At 37.3% G+C, this 24949-nt stretch overlaps 1 protein-coding gene across 5 annotated transcripts in view; it reads left to right on the top strand.

Annotated features, from left to right (window-relative positions):
- The window catches only part of LOC127869210 (CAD protein-like), a 134381-nt gene that overhangs the window by 5504 nt on the left and 103928 nt on the right, over window positions 1-24949 (top strand). For all 5 annotated transcript variants that reach the window (XM_052411572.1, XM_052411573.1, XM_052411570.1 and 2 more), the window contains exons 2-13: window positions 102-191; window positions 3306-3485; window positions 9754-9896; window positions 10747-10888; window positions 11373-11544; window positions 12748-12933; window positions 14617-14718; window positions 16826-16976; window positions 18658-18789; window positions 21747-21980; window positions 23213-23434; window positions 24531-24719. In XM_052411572.1, the coding sequence (XP_052267532.1) occupies window positions 102-191; window positions 3306-3485; window positions 9754-9896; window positions 10747-10888; window positions 11373-11544; window positions 12748-12933; window positions 14617-14718; window positions 16826-16976; window positions 18658-18789; window positions 21747-21980; window positions 23213-23434; window positions 24531-24719 (1943 nt within the window). The remainder of the gene's footprint in view (window positions 1-101; window positions 192-3305; window positions 3486-9753; window positions 9897-10746; window positions 10889-11372; window positions 11545-12747; window positions 12934-14616; window positions 14719-16825; window positions 16977-18657; window positions 18790-21746; window positions 21981-23212; window positions 23435-24530; window positions 24720-24949) is intronic.

Genomic DNA, 24949 nt, shown 5'->3' on the forward strand with positions numbered 1-24949 from the left:
AGACTTGATATATAGCATGTTGGTATAATTTTTGTGAAAACATTTCTATCTTTACTATTGCATCACTGAGTATTTACCATTACATCATGATGTTTTTGCAGTGTTCCAGACCGGAATGGTTGGCTATGTTGAGTCCCTCACAGACCCGTCTTACTGCAAACAGATTCTTGTGCTCACCTATCCACTGATTGGTAAGATTTTCTGTGATATAAATATGTAACTGCCGGCTAGTCCTTGATTTTCTTGTATGAGTACATATATAATATAAGTTTTGCTGTCATAGGAATCAAGGAGCTCATCTCCAATGGGAATTTTTGTTAACTTAAAACGTCTCTGTGCAGGCCCGTACCCAGGCCCTGAGACCTGGGGCTCTGCCCCCCCCCCCCAGCTGGTTGTCAAGTTAGTAATTAAGACTCGCACACTAAATATCAGGTCAATAACTAAAAGCGTTTTGAGAAAAAGTCTGGAAAATAAAATGCAAGACGGACGGACTGAAATATGCACCCTTCTGGAAACATAAAAATCAGCTTAATATCTGAAACGGTTGGGTAAAAAACCGCCGTAAAACGGTTATTATTGAGCAAAATATTAAGTTCAAGGCTAAGGACCTTCGCAAAAAATAAACGGTCCTGAACAAATATCACACCTCATCTTTAGGTCATGTAGGTATACTCACCAAAAAAACAGCTCTATATCTGAAAGCGTTGCATATAAGAGTGAAATTTTTGAAGTCCAATCTAATGTCGGAGTTGTAGACAAATTTGATGGTTTATCTGTATTGATGGCGAAGGTAAAAATGTGAAGTATATAATAAACATTTTATTGGGAATTTACTTTGAATCTTAAGAGGAGGTTTGAATTGAAAGAGAATTTATTGTTATGGTTATATGTCAGTAATAATTTATGATACATTTCTAAATATAAGTTTTTGATTTTAAAAGTTTGCTTTACTTCCTCATCAAACATTATACATTTCTGAAATCTAAAGCTTTAAACATTGGTGTAAATTTTCTAGCCTTTCTAACCTTTCTAGCCATATATACCAGTCCGTTAAACAGACCGATTCCCAAAGCAAAATGGTAAAAAAAACCACAAATATTTTTTTTGGAAGAAGTGTCTATTGATTATAATGTCTCAATTTTATTTTAATTACATCTTAGAGAGTTCAGAACTATAATTTATATGAGTTTCATGTTTGTTCTTATAATTTTAATTATTATAAATAATTAAATGAGTTGATCCCAAATCATTGCTAAACAAGAGATGTGTTCGTCAGAAACACAATGCCCCCTACTGCGCCGCTTTGAAATAAAATTTCTATTTATTATGCACCCCTTCGAAGAAGAGGGGGTATATTGTCTTGCACATGTCGGTCGGTCCGTCCACCAGATGGTTTCCGGATGATAACTCAAGAATGCTTAGGCCTAGGATCATGACACTTCATAGGTACATTGATCATGACTGGCAGATGACCCCTATTGATTTTCAGGTCACTAGGTCAAAGATCAAGGTCACAGTGACTCGAAATAGTAAAATGGTTTCCGGATGATAACTCAAGAATGCTTATGCCTAGGATCATGAAACATCATAGGTACATTGATCATGACTGGCAGATGACCCCTATTGATTTTCAGGTCACTAGGTCAAAGGTCAAGGTGACATTGACTCGAAACAGTAAAACAGTTTCCGGATGATAACTCAAGAATGCTTACGCCTAGGATCATGAAACTTCATAGGTACATTGATAATGACTGGCAGATGACCCCTATTGATTTTCAGGTCACTAGGTCAAAGGTCAAGGTCACAGTGACTCGAAACAGTAAAATGGTTTCCGGATGATAACTCAAGAATGCTTACGCCTAGGATCATGAAACTTCATAGGAACATTGATCATGACTGGCAGATGACCCCTATTGATTTTCAGGTCACTAGGTCAAAGGTCAAGGTCACAGTGACTTGAAATAGTAAAATGGTTTCTGGACGATAACTCAAGCAAATACAGACACCTGAACCACCAGAAAATATAAAAGCAATTAAGTGCCAGGTTATTCTACAAAAAGCCAGTTGACAAATGCGTCAATCACAGTTACCATGCGCTTTATGCGCAGTAATCCAATTATCGGCTTATTTCCCAGCACATGTGCACAGTGTGTTAAAACATAAGCGGCTGTTGATTTAAGCAGCTCGAAATTTTGTTTACAAATATTGAAAATGAAAGTGGAACTCGTTTTCTGTTAAATGAATTGTACAAGCACGTCGGGCTTGTAATATTGGATTTCCTACAAGCCCGAAAGAAAAAATACTAGTTTTTTGCTGTCGGATTAGTGCGAATTTCGACGACTGCAAATAATTAAAAGCCACTCTCTATTTTTAGAAGCAAATAATTCAAAGCCACTACCGTGACTGTAGATTCACCACTCAATGTGCAGCTCCATGAGATACACATGCATGCCAACTATCAAGTTGCTATGTTCAATATTGAATAATTATCTCCCTTTAAAGCTTATAACTTCTCTTGGTTTGTATTTTTGAACTTAGACCTTGAAGGATGACCTTGACCTTGACCTTTTACCACGATTTGTTTGTCAGAAACACAATGCTGCCTACTGCGCCACTTTGATTTATTAAAAAAATAAAATAATTTTGCAGGTCAGATAATTATGTCCATTTAAAGCTTATTACTTCCCTTGGATTTGATTTTTCGATCCCTAGACCTGGAAGGATGATGTTCTCTTTGAAATTTTACCACTCAAAATGTGCAGCTCCTTGAGATACACATGCATGCCAAATATCAAGCTGCTATCCTCAATATTTAAATAGTTAAGGCCACTGTTTAAGTTTTTTTCCGGACGGACCGACAGACTGACATACTGACATATTGACTGACGGACAGTTCAACTGCTATATGCCACCCTACTGGGGGCATAACAAAATCCCAATGTCAAAAATGCTACTTTGTGAGCAGTGTGAATGAGAAGAGCCTTGTTTTGTGACAACTGGGTTTAATGCATGTGAGTAGTGTCATCCCAGATTAGCCTGGGCAGTTTGCACAGGCTAATCAGAGAGGACATTTGACACATTTATGGAATTTCTCGTCTTAAAGTTGTCTCTTCAATACAAAAACCAAGTGTAGGCTAATTCGAGATGACACTTAACAGACATGCATTCATCCCAGTTTTCCCAAAACAACCCTATATACCGGTAATATTAGTATTTATGTATAAAGTTGCATGAATTTTGTCATTAAATATTTACTAAAACAACCTGAAATACTGATGTTACATTATGGAATGGTCTACTTGCAGGTAACTATGGAGTTCCTCAGGAGGAAGTGGACAAGTACGGTCTCATCAAGTGGTTTGAGTCGGACAACATTCACGTTTCTGCCCTGATTGTGGGAGATATCACAGAGGAGTACAGTCACTGGAGTGCTGTCCAGTCCCTGTCAAAATGGCTCAGAGACCACAACATTCCGGGAATATATGGTAGTTACATGTTACGAAACAGCACTTACCTTTATTGAGGTTCCTTAGAACTTTCTATGCTTTTTTAGCTCGACTATTATATATAAAATATATATAGTGGAGCTATCCTACTCACCCCGGCGTCGACGTTAGCGTTAGCGTCTGCATGGGTGTCTGCGTTAGCGTGCAAATGTTTAAGTTTTCGTACTACTCCAAATATTTTCTTTGTCCCTTGACATATTGCTTTCATATTGTGCATACTTGTTTACCAACATGACCCCAACCTATAAACAAGAGCAGACAACTCTATCAAGCATTTTGTCATAATTATGGCCCCTTTTCCACTTAGAATATGCAGCAAATGTTAAAGTTTGCGTACTACCCCAACTATTTTCATGTCCCTTGACATATTGCTTTGATAGATTGCATACATGTAAACCATCATGACCCCAACCTATAAACAAGAACAGACAACTGTATCAAGCATTTTGACAGAATTATTGCCCCTTTTATACTAATAATATGCATATTATTGATAAATCTATGTTAAAGTTTGCGTACTACCCCAAATATTTCCTATATCCTTTGACATATTGCTTTAATATTTTGCATACTTCTTTACCAACATGACCCCAACCTATAAACAAGAGCAGACCACTGTATCAAGCATTTTGACATAATTATGGCCCCTTTTACACTTAGATAATTGAAAATTTTGCTTAAATTGCCATAACTTCTTTATTTATGATCACATTTTATTATAACTTTGACAAAACAACACTTACCTGAATACCACAATGGATTCTACCCAATCAATACCCCACGCCCCTACCCAGAATCCCTTCCCCCCCAACCTCCCCCCCCATTTTTTTTTAAACATCATCTAATAAATTGCCACACCCCACATTATACCCCCTCTCACCCCCACCCCCCACCCACCCTACCCCCACCCCCCCAAAAAAAAACATTTTTATTAAACATCTAATAAATTACCACACCTCACATTATACCCCCCTCTCACCCCCCCCTACCCCCCCCCCCCCCCCAATATTAATTTTATTTTTTTCCTTTTTTTATTATTGAAAGATCGTCTAATAAATTATTGAATATGAACAATTTCCCCATGATGGCTTACGTTATACTGTCAAGCACTTGAATAGTCAAGCTCGCTGTCCTCTGACAGCTCTTGTTTTAGCTCACCTGTCATGAAGTGACATGGGGAGCTTATGCGACCGTGTGATGTCTGGCGTCCGTTGTGTGTGCGTGCGTGTGTGTGTGCGTGCGTGTGTCCGTCAACAATTTGTTTGTGTAGACAGTAGAGGTCACAGTTTTCATCCAATCTTTATGAAATTTGGTCAGAATGTTTATCTTGATGAAATCTGGGTTGGGATTGTATTTGGGTCATCTGGGGTCAAAAACTAGGTCATTAGGTCAAATGATAGAAAAATCTTTTGTAGACTATAGAGGTCACAGTTTTTATCCAATCTTTATGAAATTTGGTCAGAATGTTTATCTTCATGAAATCTGGGTTGGAATTGTATTTGGGTCGTCTGGGGTCAAAAACTAGGTCACTAGGTCAAATAAGAGAAAAACCTTGTGCAGACAATAGAGGTCACAGTTTTCATCCAATCTTTATGAAATTTAGTCAGAATGTTTATCTTGATGAAATCTGGGTTTGGATTGTATTTGGGTCATCTGGGGTCAATAACTAGGTCACTAGGTCAAATCATAGAAAAACCTTGTGAAGACTATAGAGGTCATAGTTTTCATATGATCTTAATGAATACAGTAAACTCTGCCAATACCGGACTCTCTGAATACCGGAACTCTCCGATTCCAATGGTCGGGCTAGTCCCGAATTTTCTCCTTTATATGTCTTTGTTAAAAAAATGTTGAATAAACCAAACTCTCTCAAAACCGGAAACCGAACGGATATCTCCGTGAATTTGGTCATTTTCAACGTAAAATACATTGAGTACACCGGGCGGTCCAAATTCTCAAGATGCCCGAGGCGTGAAAATTCAGTACCTAGTCAGCACAGCGAGTGCGGTTTCACACATTTTGCTCGCGCAATCATCGATAATCGTTACCGCGCTTAAGACGTCCGATTAAATAATGTAAAACAAACTGTGAATGTCTATAATAGACATGAGGTAACACCAAAAAGTGATTTACTTGATCGTTTTATTAAACTTATGATAAACAATATAATTACAAAATTAATGCAGGCCGTTGCGACGATCACTTTCTTGTGATCTTCTCGGGTAGTTTAAAAGATCTGATAGCCATGTTTTTGGTTGTTTGTTTGTTTGCCAGATAAAACTGTGAGAAATATGACCGTTAAATATCCATCCATTTGTCTGCAAATTCATTCATTGCCCTTTCTTAATTTCAAACGCATCTTCAGCATTAATAGTCTCAAATCTACAAGTCTTCTCAAATCGTTATTCGTCAAAATTGTCTTTGAGGTTTAATTAATTCAGAGCTATTTATAGTGAACTCGAACACGACTCAATCGCCTATATGACAAATGTCACGTATGTACATGTGTAAAGCACCAAACTTACTTTGGGATTAATCAAAACAAGTCGGTATGGAATGTTTTTTGCTATTAATCGAATAAAAACACTTTTTTTGAAGAATGCTTTAAACATAAACCTAACATGAGTACAGTTATCACATGGTATATGTAAATGTATATTGTTTGTTTTATGCTTTTATGATTTTGTACACAATGCATACAATGTATATTTCGGAAATATGCTTACTCTTAGTAAAGCGGAACTCTCTGAAAACCGGACGATCAGGCCGGTCCCCAGACTGTCCGGTTTACAGAGAGTCTACTGTAACAACTTCAGAAGCTGAGTGGCTAATCAGCTGATAACAGGAGAAAACCAATACCCCGTAATCATTGACACCACTTCAACTAAAATGGGTCTTACACATTTGTTTTTAAAGATATGATTATCATTCAAAGTTATTTAAATAGAAAATAATATTACCTTTCAAATGGTATAAATATCAATTTGATACTGATTGATTACGATATTATATAGCCTATTACTTAATTGGCTTCTGTGCAAATTTCTTAAGTTACGCTGTTTATCACACTTTGTGCAATCATACTGTGAGAGGCATCTGGTTTTATTCAATTTGCGACATAGTGGAATCAGTTACACATTGTTGTTTACAGGCTATTTTTATAGACCAATGACCGAGCTTTATGCAGGTGTTTGTAAAATTACTGTATGACCTTCCTACGCCGAGAAAATAAGTCCCAAAGTTAATCGTAAATTGCCGAAAATCTCGTCAGTATTTCGAAATATTACAAATATATTTATAAACTAGACATTCTTAACTTTATTTTGATACCAAAAAAAAATATTCGCAAACGATTTTTAGCGCGTCACATTTGTCTTTGAAAACGCGCCTTTGTTGAAAATTCCAGTTGAGTCGAAGGTCAAGCTTAGCCGCCATTTTGTTTACAGTCGCATTGCATAGTTTACAATCAGAAACAAGCTTTACGTTCAATTATTGGATTGTTGAAGCGTTATGATGGAATAAAAATCAATTGGTAAGTAAATAAATAATTGAATTATTTCATTTTATATCAATAAATCTCTACATATTTATTATAAATAGTCTTCAAGAAAAACGAAAGTGCATTCGTCACCAAGCCATTTTTCGGCTCGTACTACGAGTCGTAGTCGTTTAATGTTTGCAGTAGAACGGAATATAGAAAAAAAAATCAGTCAAAGATATTTTAAGTAATTTTCGTAAAAACTAGTCATTAAATTATTACGTCTATTTGTTTCCGCTAATGAAGTAGATAATAACGATATTCCGATGTAAAACCAATATTGCAAATTATTTGCGATCACTTTCGTACCAAAAATACGAAAAATGTTTCTTACTGTTAACAAGCAAACTCGATTACGTTTACATTATTTATTGCACAAAAAGCTGAATCATGTGTGTGATTTTATCTTTCAAATTTTAGATGTAATGATGGGGACCCAGAACTACCCTGGACCTTACTGTCAAGCACTGGGCATCACAGATTTAATTCTGCGCAGCAAACCTGACAACTTCCAGAAACTAACACTCACTACAAAATGGAGCAGTTTTAGAAATGTGGCAGATTGCAAAGAATAAAAATATTCACAGCAGTAAACTTGCCGGTTTGTTGGCTTTCTTGGATGAAGCATTAGTAAACTGTAAGGAACATGCAGTTACTATGAAAAGTCAGCGTCTGTCTGAAACAAAAAGAAACTGCAACATACAAAAAATAAAATGTGCAAAAATTCTGCCAGAGTTGTTGAAACAAGAATTCACAGACAGTAAACATTTTGAACAAATGGTGCCTGCCAAAAGATGCAGTAATGTTTCCAATGAAAACATTGATTTGACTGTGTGCCAAACCATGACTGAAATTTCATGGCCTACTCCCCCGCCTAGTAGTAGTAGTAGTTCATCTGGAACATCCCTAAATCAAGAAAAAAACAGTCAGTGTCTTGTCAAACAAATTTCAAGTGTGATGATGATTCGGACAATACAAAATGTTATAAAATGACAAGGTATTTGTGTGCAAAGCAAAACAAGAATTTAAATAAACTAAACAAGAACATCAACTTAGCTAGGTGCAAAATTGCAGAATTGGAAAAAAGACCTGGACATTATTCCATAAAGAATATCAATAAAAGAGACGAAATTGCCCGCACAAATTTAAAAAAACTTCGCGCAATATAATCAAAAGAAACTCTAAATGAAATATGGTCAGAATGTTTATCTTGATAATATCTGATTTTGGATCGTATATGGGTCATCTGGGGTGAAAAATTAGGTCACCGGGCCAATTCTAGTAAAACCTTGTTTAGATGAAAGAGGTCACAGTTTTCATCATGTCTTAATGAAATTTTGTCAATGTATTAATTAATAAAATCTGGCTTGGGATTGTAAATGGATCTGATAGAATTTAAGTTGATGTAGCAAGGTTAGTCAGGTGAGCGTTTCAGGGCCATCATGGCCCTCTTGTTATGTTACATATCAACTTTTTACTAGAATGAAACCTTTTATTACTCTTGGGGAATGGACCTTAGCCTTCAATTGAGAACAAAAAATAGTTAAAATTGATCTATAGAATTTGGGGATTGCATCTGTGTGATGAAATCAAGGGAATAGCTTTTGTAAGGGTAATTTTCTTTTTTTATAAATTAAATGATTTAAAGGAATGTTCTGATGGAAAGTAGTCGATATTTGGCTAGAGCTATAGATAAAATTGCTCTTTTCTGTATTTTATTTGAAAAAAAATTTATGTAAAAATGAGAAGGACAAAATGACAAGGCTTCTATCAGGGTCTTTTTAAGTTTTTTGAGGTTATCAACCTCTTGTTTTCAGCTCTAAATCAACCTCTTGTTTTCAGCTCTAAATCAACCTCTTGTTTTCAGCTCTAAATCAACCTCTTGTTTTCAGCTCTAAATCAACCTCTTGTTTTCAGCTCTAAATCAACCTCTTGTTTTCAGCTCTAAATCAACCTCTTGTTTTCTGCTCTTGTTTTCAGCTCTTGTTTTCAGCTCTTGTTTTCAGCTCTTGTTTTCAGCTCTTTTTATGTGTCTTTTATTGGCAAAATTACAATGCTAAAAAGTACACTAAAAGAACACGCTGACATTCCAATTTCAATTTCCAAATAAAAAAAATGTATTCAAAGAATGATAAGCTTCAAGAAATCTGTTGTTCATATTCTTTAGAATATTCTCAAAATGTACAAATGTAGCTCAAAATCTACTGCAGATTAGCTGTTGCTGCTAGGTGCTTATTTTTGATTTCCCTAAGTACCTTTCTTAGAATGTCAACAAAGCAAGGTTAGATTATCTTTAGAAATGCAAAATGTTTGCAGATATTCTATAAACAAATCAAAAATATGATTTGAAGCCACAAATACTCAAAAGCCTAGCACTCAATTAACCCTTTCCCACTCAGAAGCGAAGTGAAAAAGGCTATGTGCAAACAGCATAAAACCAGAAGTGCCTGCGAGTAACTGTTTGTTCAGGTTTTATGCTGTTTGCTGCTCACCAGTATCTGAGGGTTTGAAATGAAGCCTTTAAAACTTGAATCTAGTAAGAAAAGACTCTAATTAAATATAATTTTCCAAGGGACTACAAATGCTTAAAGGGTTAATATACAATGGAGTTAGCAAATAAATAAAAAGATAAAACATTTCCCAGAGCTCTCCATTTATGCAGTTTACTTTTCCTTACGGGATTCTATTTCTTACATTGACCCTCTTCAGGTATTGACACTAGAAGTCTCACCAAAAGGATCAGAGAGTCTGGTACCCTGCTTGGCAAGGTCATTCAGGAGGGCCATGATCCTGACCTTGTGACCTTTATGGACCCAAACAAGCTTAACCTTGTCGAGGAGGTTTCACTGAAGGTAAGTACATTAGAAATGGGTAACTAGGCCATGTTTTATCTTTGCATGGTTTTGAGAATAAGTTTAAGTGACTTAAGCTTTTGCTTTGTACTTGTTAATAGTTGATGTTATGAAATGATATCCTTGTTTTTAGTTTCATATACTATTTTCTTGTAAACTTGTTTGATGTGGACAATTTCATGTTCTAGTGATGTACACATGTTGGACCAAAAATATTAAGTCTAAGTAGGTAAGAACGTATGAAATACAGCATGCATGACAGTCAATAAATGTTAATTATGCCACATTATACTCTTAAAAATCTCAATTTACTGCTTTAAGAAAAACACGTGCATAATTGTGGGAAAACTGGGTTTAATGTATGTGCATAAAGTGTTGCCCCAGATTGGCCTGCACAGTGCGCACAGGCTGATGAGGGAGAACACTTCCTGCCTAAACTGTATTTTTACTTAGAAGGGACTTCCTTTAAACAAACAAATGCGCAGACAGGCTTATTTGGGATGTCACTACGCCTAATTTTCCCAGAGCAAGGCCCGTACGCAAAATGGTTCTCTTGTGCACTTCTATAATGTGTCTTGTTCTGAGAAAACTGGGCGTAATGCCTGTGCGTAAAGTGTCGTCCCAGATTAGCCTGTCCGCACAGGCTAATCAGGGACGACACTTTCCGCTTTTATGACATTTTTTGTTAAAATGAAGTATCTTCTTAGCAAAAATCCAATTTAGGCGGAAAGTGTTGTCCCTGATTAGCCCGTGTTGACTGCACAGGCTAATCTGGGATGACACTTTACGCTCATGCATTATGCCCAGTTTTCTCAGAACACGAACTCATAATCTCTCCTTATTGCATCAGGAGCCCCTGACGTACAACAAGGGTGGTGACGTACACATCGCAGCTCTGGACTGTGGAATCAAGTACAATCAGATACGGTGTCTGTGTGACCGGGGTGCAACTGTCACTGTTCTACCATGGGATAGCCCAGTAGACTTCAAAGGTAGCAATCAGTTGAACCCTTTTACGCCTAGAAAAAAAGAGAAAATGGCTAAGGGCAACCACCATAAAACCAAAACAGCCTATGAGTAACCTACAGTCTGTTCAGGTTTTATGCTGTTTGCTGCTTATCAGTACCTTAGGGTTGTAAATGAAGCCTTCGCAGCTTGAATCTAGTAAGGATGTTTTTAAATTTAATTTGATTTTCTAAGGGACTACAATGCGTTGAAGTGTAAATCTGAGTGATTTTTTTCTGCCAACCAAAAGACAGGAAGAAAAAATGGGAGGCATTTAGTAGTTCACAATTCATACTTTTTAAGCCCCAAAAAATCCGAGGCATTCAGGATTTTAAAGAAAATTTAAAAGATGTTATTTTATAATTGGATGTGTTCTAAAATGTCTGTTGTTATTTTTTGACATCATCATATCAGGCCAAAGTGTGAATTTATCAGAAATATTCAACTCTGCCATGGCACATTGTGTTTCAGATTATGATGGATTGTTCCTTAGCAACGGTCCTGGCAACCCGATGATGTGCTCTCAGACCATCTCTAATTTGCGCTGTGTCCTAGCGACAGAAAACATCAAGCCTGTTTTTGGTATTTGTCTCGGACACCAGTTACTTGCCCTTGCCATTGGGGCAACGACCTACAAATTGCCGTGAGTTGTCTTTTGTATTGGTATAAAAACATTCTGCTTGCCTGTTTAAGAAAAATATATTCAAATTATCAGTATTTTATATTAAGACAAAATATTTAAACCATTAGCCTAGTTAATGTTTATAACTCCACCCCACCTACACTTGTTGGTCAAGTCATCTGAAACAAAGACATGACATGTTTTTGGGAACATTGTGCTTGATGTATGGGCATGAAGCATATTTAGGCTGTACAGTTTACTGTCTTTTTAGTGTAAACAAAAACATTTGCCTTTATGGTATTCCATCTGATGACAGTGTTTTTTTTTTGGATGAAATATTCAGCATTATTCGGCCCCATTTCCCCATCTCTAGAGTATATATTTTTCCCCCAAATATTTGAAAAATTCCCCTCTCTGAAGTGTAATTCAATTTTAATCAATACCTCAGATGAGGTCACCAGAATAATTGACAAATTCGCAGAAAAGCCAAGAAATGTTGATCTTTGATCATGAACATAACATTTTGATGAAAAAAAGAGTTGGAATAATGTTTTTCTCTCTAGGTATGGTGAAATATAGTGTTAAAACTTGATTTTGTACTGTTACTTGCTAAGCATTGAAATTTCCCCTTTTTCCCCTTTTATGCGCAAATTTTCCCCTTCTCAGGGGACCCGACCCCTTTTCCCCAAAACTTAAAAAAAACTGGATGATCAACAAGCTACATATTTTTATGATTCTTTATTAACAATATACTCTCAATCGATTAAGATTGGCTACATTTCAGGTTGTTCAATCAAATATAGATCCATTCTCACCTACCAGTGATAGTTTCAGATACTGGCATAAGTATGTAAACTTTGTACTGGAAAAATCCAGTTAACCCTTGCAAAGTGTGAGTAAGTAAATAGACCGCCATACTATTGATGGACTTACTATGGAAAGCACCAAACAAATCCTAACAAAAAAAGCGCTGCCCTCTGATAAAACAGGGCTTAATGCATGTGCCATAAAGTGTCATCCCAGATTAGCTGTGTAGTCTGCACAGGAAAATCAGGGAGGACAATATCAGCTTTTATGTATTTTTTTACGAGAAGTCTCTTCTAAAAAAAAATCAGTGTAGCTGGAAAGTGTCATCCCTGATTAGCCTGTGACAACTGCACAGGCTTATCTGGAATTACACTTTACGCTCATATGTTTTCCCATAGTGTGTCTAAAATATTTCAGGTTTGGTAACCGTGGTCACAACCAGCCGTGTCTGTACGAGGGCTCCACGCGCTGCTACATCACGACCCAGAATCACGGGTTTGCGGTGGACGCTACCAGTCTGCCCACTGACTGGGCGCCACTGTTTACCAACGCCAATGACAACAGCAATGAGGGCATCGTGCACAAACATAAACCAGTCTTTAGGTGGGGTGTACCTTACTATTGTGTGTGTTTATTTTTTGGGCGGGGGGGGGGGGGGGAATTTACCATATTTGTTCAGTTCCATTCCCATGCTTGGAATTAATATATTATTGTAGTAACTTTAAAATGATATTAAAAAGTTTATTTTGTAAAAACTGTACTAAAACAGCGCACAGAGAAAATAACTGATAGAAATAGAGAAATGTTCATACTTGATTCTCCACAAACTTCATATTTTTTTATGAAAAAATGCGTGAGTTTACCCAGTTATGTTAGTTGCAGTAACCATGTAGCAATTAATTAATGCTCTGCTCAATATTTCTTATACCCTTTGACAGATTTTCATGAAACTTATCTCAAATATTAGGGACATACAGAGGATGTGTTCAAGGCATGAGTCAGTCATGCTGGCTTGAGGTCAAGGTTGTATTCAAGGTCAAAGATTTTAGCCTTCAATTTTTGTCCCCTACATGTCTCTGTACCCATCGAAGTATTTTTATGAAACTTTCCTACATTAGTCATTATGACAATGTGAAGATGGCATGGCATGACAGTGAACTTTTTAGCCCAATTGTGAACTTTCCCTGTATGAGTATCATACCAATCAGGAAAAATGAGTGCGAAAAACACAGAAATTGGAGAAAATTTGTGTTGCAAAACCTTCAGATTAGCAGATATGGGTCATTTTAGTTGCTTGGTATAAATTGCACAAATCAATTTAAATATTCATTTACATGTGTTTTGCTTGAAATGTTCAGTTTAGTGCTCATTTAATTTGTTATCTAGCAGATAATATACTTTTTCTTTTGGGATTTTTATGCCCCTGAAGGAGGGCATATAGTGATTGCACTGTCCGTCTGTTCGTCCCTCCGTCTGTCAATCCATCTGTGCCTCCGTCTGTCCGTCCGTCTGTCTGTCCGTCACACTTTGCGTTTAGGTTTCGAAAAATGCTCATAACTTCTATGTCGCTTCAGATGTAACTTTCATATTTGGTATGCATGTGTAAATGGACAAGGCCTTTCCATACGCACATAAGTTTTGACCCCTTTTACATTGACCTTGAACTTTGGGTCTGCGTTTAGGTTTCAAAAATGGGTTTAGGTTTCGAAAAATGCTCATAATTTATATATCAAAGCGTTTATCGGGGGCATATGTCATCCTATGGAGACAGCTCTTGTTTCAGATGGCAATTGGGAATATTTTAGGTTGCAATTGGGAATTTTGTAGTTTTTCCTCAATCGATAAAATACCTTTTACAGGTACTTTGTAAAGAAGGAAAACACTATTTAGTCACACCCGCTTAACGTTAAGGTCAACTTCAAGGTAACAAGTGTTAGCCTCCATTTTTGTTTCCGGTCAATAGCTCCTATACCTATTGAAGGATTTTTATGAAACTTAGCTACAATGTTTCAGAAATTTGAGATGTTCAGAAGGCAGGGGTCTTGACTGCTCCAGGTCAAGTCATGCCTGATGCATGTTAAGGACCTTAAAAGTAGAAAAATATTTAAGCAATTATTGTATGTTCCATATCTCTGATACCCCTTGAAGGATTCTCATGAATCATGGCTGCAATGCTGAGGTTATTGAGATCATGTGCTGAAAGCATGAGTAAACCATGCTGGTTGAATAAGTCAAATTTTGCTGAAAATTTGTTAAAAGTTTTGGGTGTTTTGTGGTGTTTTGCAGTGTCCAGTTTCACCCAGAGCACATGGCTGGACCTAGAGATCTCGAGCACCTGTTTGACGTGTTCTTGGACCATGTGCGCTCCTACAAACTGATGAGATACAGGTAGGTACCCATAGTGTGTGAGTTAACCCTTAAAGCGCTGGAACCGAATTTAAAAGGCCTTTGCAAACAGTTGGGATCAAGATCAGATGCCACAAAACTTGGCGTCTGATCTTGATCCAAACTGTTTGCTATTCTGAAAGTGGTCTTTGAAAAAAAGTGAAGAAAATGATGATTTTAAAATTTCAGCAGACACCAATTTAGCAGACGACAAATATCCCAGCATGCAATGGGTTAATGTGTTTCTGCTTAGAGGCAAAGTAGCATTGGCTATATGCAAACAGCATAAAACAAAAACAGCCTGTGAATATCTTGCAATCGTTTCAGGTTTAATGCCTTTTGCTGCTGATCAGTATCTTTACCTTTAAAACCTGAATCTAGTGAGAAAGTTTTTAATGTCATATTGATTTCCTAACTACAAGTTTAAGTTGAAAAACATAATTGTTAGGCTTCATATCAGTAACCTGTGTTTTTTTTTAAAGAAATAATAATTTTCTATCATGACTTGTTGTCAAATAACCCACAGTAAGGAGTATAGATGTGTATGAATTAAATCACAAGTGCGAAACCGACTCCGTACTGTGGGTTATTCGACAACAAACCATCATAGAAAATTATTATTTCGATTCTAACGCGACTTTTGATTGATTTGGTTCAAGCTTTTGGACGTGAACTATATTTTTCAATACTATGCCCTTCTTAATGACGTCTTTGAATTGAACAAACATATGACGTTGTTTTCATTCATAAATATTTTGCAAATGATGTCTCTTTCATTGAGAACAAAATTCATAGAAACTAAATGACGTCACGTTTATTGATGCTACTGAAAAGCTGACATGCTATACATGTTTTCTTAATTACGTTTCTTAACAAATAACATTCTTTGTAGGCGTGGTTATGCCATTATCACCATATATACAATTTGTTGTTTCATTACAAGTAATTAAATTTATTTTAGAGTGGGTTTTAGCATGTGCATTTTACACAATATTTTCTTTATTTATTCAGAACTATTTTTGAAACATTAAGCTCCACCCATAATTATTGCAGAATAACCCACACTTGATTTCCTTCTTTGTCTATAGAAAACAAGTAGCCTTTAGTGTTAGAATTGGTCACATTTTACAGATTTGATTGGGAACAATCTGGTCGTTTTGACAAAAAATAGGAAATTGGTGATGTTGTTTATTGATTAAGAAAAATGTTGAAATTGAGAATAAAATTGTTTTCAACGTAATTTTTATGCCTCCTTTTCGAAGAAAAGGTGGCATATAGTGGTCGGACTGTCTGTCTGTCCGTCTGTCTGTCTTACAGTCACACTTTGCGTTTAGGTTTTCGAAAAATGCTCATAATTTCTATGTCCCTTGAGATATAACCTTCATATTTGGTATGCATGTGTATATATACAAGGCCTTTCCATACGCACAATTTTTTTTACCCCTGTGACCTTTACCTTGAACTTGGGGTCGGCATTTAGGTTTCGAAATCTGCGTTTAGGTTTCGAAAAATGCTCATAACTTCTATGTCCCTTAAGATATAACCTTCATATTTGGTATGCATGTGTATATGGACAAGGCCTTTCCATATGCACAAAAAAATTTACCCCTGTGACCTTGACCTTGAAGTTAGGGTCCGCGTTTAGGTTTGGAAATCTGTTTTTAGGTTTTGAAAAATGCTCATAACTTCTATGTCCCTTGAGATATAACCTTCATATTTGGTATGCATGTGTATACGGACAAGGCCTTTCCATACGCACATAAATTTTGACCCCTGTGACCTTGACCTTGAACTTAGGGTCCGCATTTAGGTTTTGAAATCTGTGTTTAGGTTTCGAAAAAAGCTCATAACTTCTATCAAGCGTTTATAGGGGGCATAAGTCATCCTATGGTGACAGCTCTTGGTTCTAAAGTGGAACAAATATAGCTCGAGAAGCAGATGTACTAAAAGTTGTAATTTATCAAAAAAACAAAAATAATCAAGAAACTTTTAAAAACTGATAATTTAAGGTATTCATTTAGGAAAGAAATATAATTTTTGAGATACGGAATGGGGCCAGTCCCCAATTTTGCCAAAAAAATGTTCACATAATATACCTTTTCATTGACAGCCCCACTATTAAGGAGCGTCTCCACAGCGTGCTATGCAGTTCGGTTCCCTTGTCAGAGATCATTACTGAGAAGCCACGCAAGGTGCTACTGCTGGGGTCAGGTGGGCTGTCCATCGGCCAGGCCGGAGAGTTTGACTATTCAGGATCACAGGTTGGTATTTGAGCCTGGCTCTTAGAAATCGGGCCTAAATGCATGTGCAGTCTTCACAGGCTAATAAGGGATGACACTCTTTGCTTTTATGTTTTTTTTTGTGAAATGGGAACCCTAGCTTAATATAAATTCAGTCAAGGCGTAAAGTGTTGTCCATGATAAGCCTTAGTAGACTGCACAGGCTTATTTTGGATGACACTCAGCGCACATGAATTAAGCCCTGTTTTCTCATGTGTGTGTGGATTTTGTGTTTTTAGGCTTGGTAGACATTATTCTAGGGGTCAAATGGTCATTGCCTTGTCTGCCAATGCCTATTCTGTTTGGGATTTTTTCTCAGCATATACTGAACATAATTTATTATCAGCCCCTTCTATTATTAATGCTGCATAACTTATCAGCCACTTCCATTTTCTATGCCATATACCTTATCAGCCCCTTCCATTATCTATGCCTCATAACTTATCAGCCTCTTCCATTATCTATGCCTCATAACTTATCAGCCCCTTCCATTATCTATGCCACATAACTTATCAGCCACTTCAATTATCTGTGCCTCATAACTTATCAGCCCCTTCCATTATCTGTGCCTCATAACTTATCAGCCCCTTCCATTATCTATGCCACATAACTTATCAGCCACTTCAATTATCTGTGCCTCATAACTTATCAGCCCCTTCCATTATCTATGCCTCATAACTTATCAGCCACTTCCATTATCTATGCCACATAACTTATCAGCCCCTTTCATTATCTATGCCACATAAATTATCAGCCCCTTCAATTATCTGTGCCTCATAACTTATCAGCCACTTCCATTATCTATGCCACATAACTTATCAGCCCCTTCCATTATCTAAGCCACATAACTTACCAGTAACTTCCATTTTGTATGCCTCATAACTTATCAGCCACTTCCATTATCTATGCCACATAACTTATCAGCCCCTTCCATTATCTATGCCTCATAACTTATCAGCCACTGCCATTATATGTGCCTCATAACTTCTCAACCACTTCCATTATCTATGCTACATAACTTATCAGCCCCTTCCATTCTGTGCCACATAACTTATCAGCCACTGCCATTATATGTGCCTCATAACTTCTCAACCACTTCCATTATCTATGCTACATAACTTATCAGCCCCTTCCATTATCTATGCTACATAACTTATCAGCCCCCTCCGGTTTTTATGCTACATAACTTATCAGCCCCTTCTATTCTATGCTACATAACTTATCAGCCCCTTCTATTCTATGCTACATAACTTATCAGCCCCTTCTATTCTATGCTACATAACTTATCAGCCCCTTATATTCTATGCTACATAACTTATCAGCCCCTTCTATTCTATGCTACATAACTTATCAGCCCCTTCTATTCTATGCTACATAACTTATCAGCCCCTTCTATTCTATGCTACATAACTTATCAGCCCCCTCCGGTTTTTATGCTACATAACTTATCAGCCCCTTCTATTCTATGCTACATAACTTATCAGCCCCATCTATTCTATGCTACATAACTTATCAGCCCCCTCCGGTTTTTATGCTACATAACTTATCAGCCCCTTCTATTCTATGCTACATAACTTATCAGCCCCTTCTATTCTATGCTACATAACTTATCAGCCCCTTCTATTCTATGCTACATAACTTATCAGCCCCTTCCATTCTTCAGGCTATCAAGGCCTTAAAGGAGGAAGGCGTACAGACCGTGTTGATCAACCCAAACATCGCAACCGTACAGACGTCCAAGGGCATGGCTGAGAAGACTTACTTCCTGCCTATCACTCTGGACTATGTCACACAGGTAAACTACAGGAATATGTCACACAGGTAAACTACAGGAATATGTCACACAGGTAAACTACAGGAATATGTCACACAGGTAAACTACAGGAATGTGTCACACAGGTAAACTTAAGGAATATGTAACACAGGTAAACTTAAGGAATATGTAACACAGGTAAAGTACAGGAATATGTCACACAGATAAACTACAGGAATATGTCAGTCAGTTAAACAACAGGAATATGTCACACAGGTAAACTACAAGAATGTGTCACACAGGTGAACTACAGGAATATGTCAGACAAGTAAGCTACAGGGATATGTCACACAGGTAAACTACATGAATATGTCAGTCAGTTAAACTACAGGAATATGTCACACAGGTAAACTACAGGAATATGCCACACAGGTAAACTACAGGAATATGTCACACAGGTGAACTACAGGAATATGTCAGACAAGTAAATTACATGTATATGTCATGCAAGTAACTACTGGACTATGTTAAACGGGTAAACTACAGGAATATGCCACACAGGTAAACTACAGGAATATGTCACACAGGTGAACTACAGGAATATGTCAGACAAGTAAATTACATGTATATGTCATGCAAGTAACTACTGGATTATGTTAAACGGGTAAACTACAGGAATATGCCACACAGGTAAACTACAGGAATATGTCACACAGGTGAACTACAAGAATATGCCACACAGGTAAACTACAAGAATATGCCACACAGGTGAACTACAGGAATATGCCACACAGGTGAACTACAGGAATATGCCACACAGGTAAACTACAGGAATATGCCACACAAGTAAACTACAGGAATATGTCACACAGGTAAACTACAGGAATATGCCACACAAGTAAACTACAGGAATATGCCACACAGGTAAACTACAGGAATATGTCAGACAAGTAAATTACATGTATATGTCATGCAAGTAACTACTGGACTATGTTAAACGGGTAAACTACAGGAATATGCCACACAGGTAAACTACAGGAATATGTCACACAGGTGAACTACAGGAATATGTCAGACAAGTAAATTACATGTATATGTCATGCAAGTAAACTACTGGACTATGTTAAACGGGTAAACTACAGGAATATGTCACACAGGTAAACTACAGGAATATGTCACACAGGTGAACTACAGGAATATGTCAGACAGGTAAAGTACAGGAATATGTCAGACAGGTAAACTACAGGAATATGCCACACAGGTAAACTACAGGAATATGCCACACAGGTAAACTACAGGAATATGTCACACAGGTGAACTACAGGAATATGCCACACAGGTAAACTACAGGAATATGCCACACAGGTAAACTACAGGAATATGCCACACAGGTAAACTACAGGAATATGTCAGACAGGTGAACTACAGGAATATGCCACACAGGTAAACTACAGGAATATGCCACACAGGTAAACTACAGGAATATGCCACACAGGTAAACTACAGGAATATGTCACACAGGTGAACTACAGGAATATGCCACACAGGTAAACTACAGGAATATGTCAGACAGGTAAAGTACAGGAATATGTCACACATGTAAAGTACAGAAATATGTCAGACATGTGAAGTACAGGAATATGTCACACATGTAAAGTACAGGAATATGTCAGACAGGTAAAGTACAGGAATATGTCACACATGTAAAGTACAGAAATATGTCACACATGTGAAGTACAGGAATATGTCACAAAGATAGACTACAGGAATATGTCACACATTATAACTACAGGAATATGTCACACGGGTAAACCAAATGAATATGTCACAGGTAAACTACAGGAATATGTCACAATTAAAGGTAAACTACTGGAATATGTCAGGTCAAATATATGACTCAGAATATCTAACCTTTAGCCAATGCAAAATATTGATATTTTATCACCAGGGGATATTAAGGAGTTACTTGATCAGTTGGTTGGGTGATTGATTGATCTACAAAATAATTTTCAGTTTGTTAGCCAATCTTCTTCCACATTTCTCAACCAATAGCTTAGAATCTTTAAAAAAAATATTTCATCATCATGAAGTTGTGATGTGCAAGGCACAATTTTCTTTTGCAATAATCCTCATTTTACTTAATTATGTGACCTTAAACTCAATCATTTGTGTGCATACAATGTTATAAGATTTCAAGCAAACTGCTATTACATTTCTCAAGGTATTGAACTAAACCTCACTGTGATCTGTTCAATTGCAAGACCCAATTTACACATGCAGTAATCCATGTGCCTTTGAACTAAGCTGTTTTTCATTGAAGAAGCATATAAATGAGCTGTGCTCTGTGAAAAGGGGGGGTTTAATGCTTGTGCATAAAGTGTCGTCCCAGATTAGCCTATGCAGATTGCACTGGCTATTCAGGGACGACACTTTCTGCTTTTATGATATTTTTTATTAAAAGAAAGTCCCTTTTTAGCAAAAATCAACTTTAGGCAAAAAGTGTCGTACCTGAATAGCCTGTACGGACTTCACAGGCTAGGATGTGACAACACTTTATGCACATGTATTAAACCCCCTTTTCACAGAGCACAGCAACAATAGTTTGTGAACCAAATTACATATACTTTATGAAACTTGTGTAGATATGCAATACACAAATTTTCAGGCGCAATAAGCCATTTAGAGTTATGTACCCTTGAAATTATGCATGGGCTGCTATTCCTGTGACAAAGCAGTGAGGAGTTTTTTTGTATGGTTTGTCACAAAGCTCTTGTTATTAGCTGTTTGTATTTATTTTTTTACCCAATTTTAGTGCTTATCGTGGATCGTTATATACAAATTTCAAATGAAATATTTTTTTAAAATATTTAAAGAGATAGAGATTGACTAGAGTAATTACTAATTATTTTTGTTTTTTTGAAAAAAAAGCAAAAAAAAAGAAGCTTTTATTTCATACTTCGTTTTCTATATTATGCAAATAGCAATGACTGTTTCTTTAGGTCATAAAGAGTGAGCGGCCAGACGGGATCCTGCTCACATTCGGTGGTCAGACAGCCCTGAACTGCGGCGTTCAGCTCACCAACTCTGGCGTGCTGGAAAAGTACAATGTGCGTGTGCTCGGTACCCAGGTTAAGTCCATCGAGTGGACGGAGGACAGGAAGGTGTTCGCCGAGAAAATGGCGGAGATTAATGAACATGTGGCCCCCAGCGAGGCTGCATACAGTGTGGAACAGGTGGGTTGATGCAATTATTGTCTTTGTGTATGACGAAAGCGACAAGGTTCTGTTATGGGTGTTACATTTTATGTTGATAAGGCGTTTTGGCATTCAATGGATACAGTTTATTGTACCCCTGCGAATTCAGTTTGACAAGGGGTATATTGGAGTCTCACTTTTAGTCTGTCTGTTGGTTGTTTTGTGGGTTTGTCAGTCTGTCTGCATAGATTATATTTATTTGTGAAGCAAACTACATTTTTCTAGCAACTGATTTGAGACTTGAACACGCCACGCCCACCATGAAGTGTAGATGACATCTTTTTCATGTCGAGTGATCCACACTTTCTTAGTTATGTGCCCTTGAAATCGGCCGTTTTATGTCAAAATCTTAAAATGTTACATTTATATGGAGCAAACTACTTATTTCTTAAGCAATTGTATTATGACGTGAAATGGGTCATCAGCTTGAAATGTAGATTTGCTAAAAACAATTTTTTTATGCCCATAACAAAACTGTGTGGGGATAGTTTTAGTCACTTGTAACAAAGCTCTATATTCTTTATAATATAAGGGATTCAATTTTTATGCCCCCAGTAGGGTGGCATATAGCAGTTGAACTGTCTGTCTGTTAGTCTGTGCATCCGTCAGTAAACTTTAACATTGGGCATAACTTTATTACAACACACAAACACAAATTTGGTACACAAACATGTGTTTAATATATTTTAACGCAAAAAAACAAACAAACACAAAAATGACCAAATCAGGTATCTGTGTGGGAAAGGGTTAAGGAGTTTTGTGTATTAAATGACAGTGAAAGGCTGGTTGTTCTGGGCAAATAACATGTGTGTAAAGTGTCATCTTAGATTAGCCGGGCAGTACTTTCAGGCTGATCAGGGAGGACACTTTCTGCCTAGACTGGATTTTCATTTTAAAGAGACTTTATTTAAAAATAAAATATCCATTAAAGCAGAAAGCTCCATCCTTGATAAGCACAGACTACACTTGGGACGACACTGAATGCGCACTTAATGCACACTTGATGTGCACTTAAGGCGCTGGGTTTCCGAATATTAATAAATTATTGAATTATGTTATGTACAGGCAGTGAAGGTGGATGCAATGAATGGTTTTGGCTTCCCGGGTCTAAATGCATATGCGTAGTGCCATCCCAGATTATCTGTGCAGTCTGCACATACTAATCAGGGATGACACTTTTCGCAAAGACTTGATTTGTTTTTCATTGACAGGCCGTGAAGGCGGCTGCCAGGATTGGCTACCCGGTCCTGGTCCGTGCTGCATACGCCCTGGGGGGTCTTGGGTCTGGGTTTGCGAACAACGAGGAGGAGCTGGATGTCCTGGTAACGTCTGCCTTCGCACATACCAGCCAGGTGCTTGTTGATAAGTCGCTGAAGGGGTGGAAGGAGGTGGAGTACGAGGTGGTACGGGATGCCTACGACAACTGCATCACAGTGAGTTGTGGCGATAGTTAGTTGTGTTACAGTTTTTATACAACTGCAATGCGTTCTTTTTGTGGATTAAGCTATTAAGTGACAGTAAAGGGAAATCATAATACAGCAAAATCATTTATGTTTGCCATCATAAAAATTTGAAGTTTTCAATAAATTTTTTTTTTGAACATTTGGCTTTATGGATAAAGAGTTTCATAATATAGCACAAGAGGATCAGAATACATAAATATCATTTATATTTGCCGCTTTGAAACTGTTTTGTGTTTTAAGAAATTAAAATGTTGTTTATTTGTAACTTTTGGATTTCTGATATTTGAAAAATACAAGGGAAATATTGAGTTGTGTTATGTTGAAAAGGTGTATCATATTTACTACAAAATCATTTATATTTGAGTGTATCAAATGTTTATGTTTTTCCAAGAAATGGCAATTTTGTTGACACTAAAATTCTAGGATTTCTGAGTTTTGCAAAGAAATTACTAAAGAATTTGCATTGGTCATTTGCGGATATGTTTTTAACACATGTCAGCAATTAACGGATTAGCAGGACAGAATGACATTTGTCAAGTGATTAAAGCAACATAGCTTATTTCAAACAAGTCTCATTTTAATACAATTATGACCAAACTTGAGTTAACTTTTTTTTTTTCCCTCCTATGAACATGACTAAATAAAAAAAAAGCCTTACGGACACACCAGGAAATCTGTTATATTCAATTTAATAAAACTAATCTCATAATTCAATCTTTGTTTTCCATTCAACAGTTGTGTAACATGGAGAACATTGACCCCCCTGGGTATCCACACAGGGGAGTAGATAGTGGTAGCCCCCAGTCAGACCCTGACCAACTGACAAAATAGGGTTTAATGCATTTGCGTAAAGTATTGTCCCAGATTAGCCTGTGCATGCAGTCCACACAGGCTAATCTGGGACAACACTTTCTGCTTTTTTTTCCGGACAAGTAACTTAGCAAAAATCCAGTTAAGGCAGAAAGTTTCTTCCACGCTTAGCCTGTGCTGACTGCACTACCCACATGCATTTTATCCCATTTTCCTAGAGCGATGCTAAATTAAAATCTTTATTTCCCTGTATCAGGTGTGTAACATGGAGAATGTTGATCCCCTGGGTATCCACACAGGAGAGTCCATAGTGGTGGCTCCCAGCCAGACCCTCACCAACGTGGAATACAACATCCTGCGTTCCACCGCCATCAAGGTCATACGACACCTGAGGATTGTAGGGGAGTGCAACATACAGTATGCACTGAACCCTGAGTCTCAAGAGGTATGGGCTTGTATGGTGTAGGATTGTGGAGTGTGTGTGTGTGGGGGGGGGGGGGGGGGTGTAACATACAGTATGCACTGAACCCTGAGTCTCAAGAGGTATGGTCTAGTATGGTGTAGGATTGTGGTGTGTGTGTGTGGGGGGGAGTGCAACATACAGTATGCACTGAACCTTGAGTCTCAAGAGGTATGGGCTTGTATGGTGTAGGATTGTGGTGTGTGTGTGATGGG

This window comes from Dreissena polymorpha, chromosome 2 (genome assembly GCF_020536995.1).
Source record: "Dreissena polymorpha isolate Duluth1 chromosome 2, UMN_Dpol_1.0, whole genome shotgun sequence".
In the NCBI taxonomy this organism is placed as follows: Eukaryota; Metazoa; Mollusca; class Bivalvia; order Myida; family Dreissenidae; genus Dreissena; species Dreissena polymorpha.